This window comes from Gymnoscopelus braueri (assembly GCF_963280865.1).
Source record: "Gymnoscopelus braueri genome assembly, chromosome: 11".
In the NCBI taxonomy this organism is placed as follows: Eukaryota; Metazoa; Chordata; class Actinopteri; order Myctophiformes; family Myctophidae; genus Gymnoscopelus; species Gymnoscopelus braueri.
The window spans coordinates 2,334,780-2,341,261 of record NC_137613.1 but is presented as its reverse complement, the minus strand read 5'-3'; the positions used below and the strand labels follow the sequence as shown (position 1 = coordinate 2,341,261).

Sequence of the window (6,482 nt, the reverse complement as noted above, 5' to 3'; positions counted from 1 at the left end):
GTTTTATTCACCTATACTATAGTAACATGTCCAAAATAGGGATGGCAGGTTGAAAGTGGGTTACTGTATGGTTGCAGACTAGAAAACATAGCACTTGTAGATGGACGGGCAACGACACGCCTGCATACCACATAAAAGGACAAATCTACGGGCATCAAAAAAGTAAGTACCAAAAGTAAAAGTACCGATCGATTAAGCAGAATGTCCCATGTTCAATGTAGACACATCTCAACACAACACATTGTGGGCTTATAGATCGTCTATTTTCAAATCGCCCAAGTATATAAAGTATTACAGAAGGTGGAGGATTTTAAATACTAGAAAGAAGATGCAGAGGACAGTGTGATGAGGACAGTGTGATGAGGCAGATGATTCTCTGTGGCTACCCCTGAAGGGAACAGCCGAACGGAAAAGTAGAAGAGAGAAACGCAGGTAAAGTAAGAAACTTGAGTACATTTACTTAGGTTTACAGGTTAAGAAGACATCCATGTACACATTATAATAGAACTCATCAAGTTTCTGTCGCATTGACTGGATAATCTCCTCATCCCTATAAATCCTTTCAATTGTGTATTCAGTGTGAGTATCTGTGACAAAATCACACCACTGAAGACCACTTAAGGCTAGTTGACCTTGAACCTGATAATAGTATTTGTGGTTCTTTTTAAGGTAGGCCTTGCCTTGTACTGTGTTAAGGTGTTTAACTTGTGCCTTGCATTCAACATCACAACTCTTTACCTCAGCCAGCCCAAATGGTGGTGTTACTTTTGGGTCATAGACCTTAGCATCAGGGCTAGCTCCAAGGTGAGGTGCGTCAGGGTGGATTATGATCCCACACTGTGTCACAGATACATCAAGAAAGTCTGCATATTGCCTCAGTATCTCAGGTTCCAGATCCAGTCCTCTTTTCATGGCCGCTGTCTGTGGAGTTCCTTTTAGAATGCGGGCTGCCAAGGCTTTTGCGGACGACTCCCCACGAACATGGCATATTTCCCGGAATCTGCTGGCTGTAAGTCTAGGCTTGCGTACCTCGGTCCACAGCTTGCATTCGGACTGCTGGCGGGTTTCTGTTTCAATAGAAGCAGACACCTCCCTTGACACCTGTAAGCTGTCCAAGTGGCATTGTTGCTTGTAGCTGGGCTGAAAAGCTGTTGAAGATGTACAGGTATAGGCGTAACCATCTACAGGCAACAGAGGGAACTCCGGGCCACCAGGATGTTTAATAATGTCTCTGCTTACTTCAGGAGGGCACTGATAAGACAGAACAGACCCAAATGGCACTGGACCAAATTTTGAATCGACCATCTGAAGGTCCTTAAGCCCATGGAGCAGTTTACAAATGCCGGGTTGTGGACGCCGGTCTTTTAATTTCTCCCCGCTTGCCAAGACATCTGTATCTGGAAGTGGCCCTGACAGAAAAAAGGGAGAGAGGTCAAATTTAGATTTATCATAATATTATGACACCTGCTCTTTTACACTAAAGCTAGGCTGCCCCAACGCTCCTGATTTCGTGTATAGAGGGACGGGTGTATAGAGCCGGAGAGAGATTGCGCCTGATCCCATTGGTTCACCGATCTGTCCGTCAACCCCCGCCCCGTTAACACAACATTACGAGCGACGCCCACTGCACTCTGGTTGGTTGGGGAAATGAACACTTCCTCATACCGGGTACACCGACGCGATGGTCCAGGCTTTTATTTTTTAGCAAAACTAAACAATAAAAGTCTGGAGATCGAGGCTACACTAAAGCAGACACCTACACTTATAAGTTATCACCTCCCTGTACATGTTTGTAATGAAAACTGCCAAAGGAGGAAACAAAACGTGCACAATTCAGTCCAATACACTTTTCCTTTATTTTTACCAGGTGCACGGTTCAACAGAAATCCATGTAAATAAAGAGAAAGGCCAGCACTCAAACAAGTCCTGAACTTTGTCATTATATATCATGGCACAGGCCTTGATATTATGACTAAAAAGTTCAGAAAGACTCGTTTGTGAGTGCTGGCCTTTCTTCTTCATTTACATGCAAACTGTCCCTGAAATATTGCATTTTATAAAAAAGGGTTCCGCCAAACCCTGGTACTAATAATAAATCATAAATTCCTAAAGAAAGGTATATTTAATGTATGTTAGAAATGCATTAGAATTATTGTACAGGTGGGAGCTCATTCTCATACTCACCAGCATATGCTCTGTACAGTGTGCACTTCACACCGGTCCTGACACTGTCTTTTGTCCTTCGCACTGGTTTCCGCACCTCCATGTCATTTGTCGCCTCTGGTGCAATACCCTATAATATAATAATGTTGAATAATGAATAGACAAGACAATACAAACGGTTGAACTTGTTCAACATCAAACAAAAATCCATATCTGACCTGTGTACGTGGCCGGTGCCAGTTTTGCAGGGAGCTGGTGCATGCCAGAGGCAATGGCACAGACTTGACTCCTAGGGTACTATACAGGTACATAACAGAAACGAAAAACAAGCACTCAGTACATTTTAGATACAACTTGCCAGGTGCACAGCTCAAAAAGACTCATAAAATGTGAAAAATAGCCAGCACCCCAAGGTCTTCTGCGTCAAGCCTTCCTCTGTGTGCTGGCATCCCAAAAAAATGTATATTGTTGAAACGTTTTTTCCCTATATTTATTCATTCATTCATGTCATATAATATTTCACTTTATGTGTAATGAACCTAGAATATATGAAAGTTTCACTTTTTTAATGAACTTTTTGGGACGTACCTGTAGTGTGCCGTTTGAAAAAGCAGTGCAACTATGTGGTTACATAGTGCCTTGCCCGCAGCGCAAGAGCATGACGTGCTTTCCAGTTCCACAGGAACCTTTTGCGAAAGTGTCACCTGTTAATAGGGAAATAACAATGAGTGTTGTTGCTGTGCACGTTACATTTACACATCAAAAGTTGAGTGTATACCGTATATAAGGGCCTTTCACACCAAGCACAAAAAAAAAGTTCAATCTCAAGTGGATGCCAGTGTCCACATCATAACTATAATAGACAATGGTGAACAATAGTTATCGTTATAGTTATATTGCTTGGTGTGAACAACCCTTAAACTTGAATATACAGTATGTATCTTTTGTGGCTTTTTCTGCCTTTATTGATAGGTACAGTAGACTGACAGGAAATGGGGAGAGAGAGATGGGGAGTGACACGCAGCAAAGGTCGTCGGGATCGGGAGTCGAACCTGCGATACGCTGTCAGGCGGCATTAGCAGCCTACTGTAGGTGCCCAGACGGCTACGCCAGCTGTCTGGGCCCAATGAATATATTTGGATCTCACAGAATCTTTCTCAGTCTTTTATTTGTCCACCAAAAAAAGACACTAATGTTTTTAAATATATGTCTTATATGTATGAAGTTGTTTTGGGGAGTTTAGCTACACAAATCATTGACAGACTGAGAAACACACTGAAGTACATGCAACATTGTGGGAACACTGCAAAGTCTCATCTGCAATCGCAGGAAACTGCAGGAAAAACATCTGCAAACGCAGGGAACTACATCTGCAGGAAAACCAACTGCAGGAAAACCATCTGCAGGAAAACCATCTGCAGGTTAACAATCTGAGAAACCTGTAGGTAGTGAGCTTCCTCATTTTTCTTCATTGACCGGTAACATCGTCCTCTCACCGCCACACCATGATCAACTACATTAGAGACTGTGTTCCATTGTTTGGGAAGAAGTGTGCAAGATTAACCAGGCATATTACTGACTTATATTTTATGATACATATTCTATAGACGATTCCACAGACACGTCATAACTGCAGTGTCGCGGAGCGGCAGCCGCTTGACACAGCAGTTATGACGGCCTGCAGACAGCGCGTCTGTGGATTCGTCTATAGCTCAGTGGTTTTCAAAGTGGGGTCGCCAGCAAAATTAATGAATATAGTATCAAAATCAGTTTAACCACTATAAAGCTCAGCGCCGTGAGCTTGTAGATCTGCTATCTTCAAATATGTACTTACAATCTTAAGAATTATTATGAAAAACTTTTACACAAATCTTCTCTTCTGCAGCGTCCCTGGCACAAAACCTATTCAGATGGGGGTCCACGGCTTAATATGTAGGCCTATACATTTCAGAACCACTACCCCAGTAGTATGGAAAGGTGTTAGTTTGCAGGTGGTGCTACAGTAACCTGATCAATAATATGGTATGCTATATGCAATGTTTTTATTTTGGAAAACAGAAAGACAACATAAAAAAAGACAAAAGCACTTTACCTTCAAAATCAAACAGGTACTGTTCGAAGTAGAACTTGTAGCCTTTTTCCTGTTTGGAACCTGGTGTATGGGAAAACTTGGCAACAAGTCGTTCAACATCATTGAACCTCATTTGCGGCAGATGTGATAGGGACTTGGTGAATTCCATAATCTGAAAAGAAATAGCAACAATAATGATCTGCATGGAAATGGTTTAGATTAAGATTTTGAGAACAATCTTTCCAGTGATACAATGGCAGCAATGGAAACAAGTCCTCTGGGCTTTTTTGTGTTATCCTTTTAGCTTCACTGTATAATCGTACCACTGTACCTTTTTCTAAATGTTAATAACGTAATCAATCAGGAGATTAAGAGTCAGTATGGTGAGTGACTATACATTTTTAGAAACATGATAAAAAATTATCGATATCCAGTATCCACTGAGGATTCATGTACCTTATTAGTGGTTAATCAAAGAATTCATATACCAGTATAGTTGAGGTAGGTCAAGTTCAGACTTGGCTCAGGGAGGACGACACTACTGCCATGCAGTCCTGCCCGGTGCCTTGAAGGAAGGAGTAATCAGTTGTAAATAATCAGTTGTTGCAGGTGTACAACGGAAACCTCAGCTGACCATACGTGCTCTGGCAACTTCACAAATTATTATTTCATGAAAGCTAGGCTATGAAATCATGCAATATCATTTCCATAGTGTCGCCTCAAAAAATATCTGACTTGTCTATCATTCTATCAGTTAATCAAACAATTCATATACCTGTATAGTTGAGGTAGGTTAAACCTTGTCTTGGCTCAGGGAGGAGGACACACCACTGTCATGCAGTCCTGCCCGGTACCTTGAAGGAAGGAGTAATCAGTTGTAAATAATCAGTTGTTGCAGGTGTACAACGAAAACCTTAGCTGAGCATAAGTGCTCTGGCAACTTCACAAATTATTTCATGAGAGCTAGGCTTTGAAATCATGCAATATCATTTCCATAGTGTCGCCTGATAAAATACTCTACTTGTCTATCATTCAACTTCTCAGATCTGCATGTAAACATGAAATGCATCAAGTCAGGTTATTTCCTAATCATCTCTTATTTCACAGGGATGTTAAAACATGCAGTGGTGGAAAAGTACGCAATTCTTTTACTTAAGTAAAAGTATCAATACTGCAATGTAGAAACACTGTTACAAGTAAAAGTCTGGAATTCAAAATGTACTTGAGTAAAAGTACAGTATTGGTATCAAAATGTACTTAAAAAGTACCAAAAGTAGAAAGTATACTCATTATGCAGAATGTCCCATAGCAGATCTACAAGCTCACAAGCTTGTAGAAGTATTAAGGTGTAATGTGGTTAATGTATGTTTTGTAATAATCATCAAAATCTGCAAAGTAACTAGTTAATAAAGTTTTCAAATAATTTCAGTGGAGTAAAAGTACAATATTTGCCTCTGAGATGTAGTGGAGTAGAAGTAAAAGTAATGATTGGAAATACTCCAGTAAAGTAAAAGTACCTACAAATTGTACTTAAGTACAGTACTTGGGTAGATGTACTTAGTTACTTTCCACCACTGAAAATACGTCGGGTTCATTTGGTTATAGCTATATGTACACACACAGTGAGATACAAAGGATAACACACTGGGTTATAATGGATATACACTAATGTTATATCTGATTACAAATACATTGTAGTTTTAAAACAAAACCTACACCCTGGCATCGCCACTTCATCATTTATAAAAAAAGAAAATAATAAAAAAAAGTGTTACACAGGCAGGCAGACAGCAGGGCTAATATTATTAGCATTGCTAGCATACATTCTCAACCCAATCTAAGGCAATTTCCGAATTTTAAAATGTAAAAAAACGATAGTTCAATCAAGAAAACAAGATGATAAAACAGAAAACAGTAGTAGAATTTACTTTACCATAAAACACGAATAGTTGCTGGCTTTGTTCTGGAGACACACTGTTTAGCCTGACGGAGAAATCCCAGTACATCACCACTAACACTAAACCCGGAAGTGAACTGACGTCACGTGAATTAAGCCTATTATGGAGCTAGAGAGAGAGAGAGAGAGAGAGAGAGAGAGAGAGAGAGAGAGAGAGAGAGAGAGAGAGAGAGAGAGAGAGAAACACAGGGATAGAGGGAGGGAGAAAGAGAGAGAATAGAAGAGAGGGTGGGAGAGAGAGAGACAGAGTAAGAGAGCATTCTATTTGTTCATATAGTAACAAACATGCAG

General features: G+C 40.5%; 1 protein-coding gene across 1 annotated transcript; it reads right to left on the bottom strand.

The window, feature by feature from the left end:
- Positions 1-6,260, bottom strand: LOC308095402 (uncharacterized protein). The gene is made up of 8 exons (XM_080442461.1): positions 6,168-6,260; positions 5,010-5,088; positions 4,723-4,799; positions 4,256-4,406; positions 2,752-2,867; positions 2,382-2,460; positions 2,185-2,293; positions 1-1,409 (listed from the first exon to the last, which is right to left on the bottom strand). The coding sequence occupies exons 4-8, from the start codon at positions 4,355-4,357 to the stop codon at positions 457-459; spliced, it is 1,359 nt and encodes a 452-aa protein (XP_080298587.1). The 5' UTR covers positions 4,358-4,406; positions 4,723-4,799; positions 5,010-5,088; positions 6,168-6,260; the 3' UTR covers positions 1-456.
- Between the last annotated feature and the right edge of the window lie 222 nt (positions 6,261-6,482).

What these genes read in the sequence shown, in the direction of transcription:
- LOC308095402 (XM_080442461.1), bottom strand. Translation starts at nt 4,357, where the DNA reads ATGATGTTGAACGACTTGTTGCCAAGTTTTCCCATACACCAGGTTCCA. An exon ending in GTACCTGTTTGATTTTGAAG is followed by an intron (nt 2,868 to 4,255) that starts GTAAAGTGCTTT and finishes CCCTATTAACAG; the next exon opens with GTGACACTTTCGCAAAAGGT. An exon ending in ACTGTACAGAGCATATGCTG is followed by an intron (nt 1,410 to 2,184) that starts GTGAGTATGAGA and finishes TTTTTCTGTCAG; the next exon opens with GGCCACTTCCAGATACAGAT.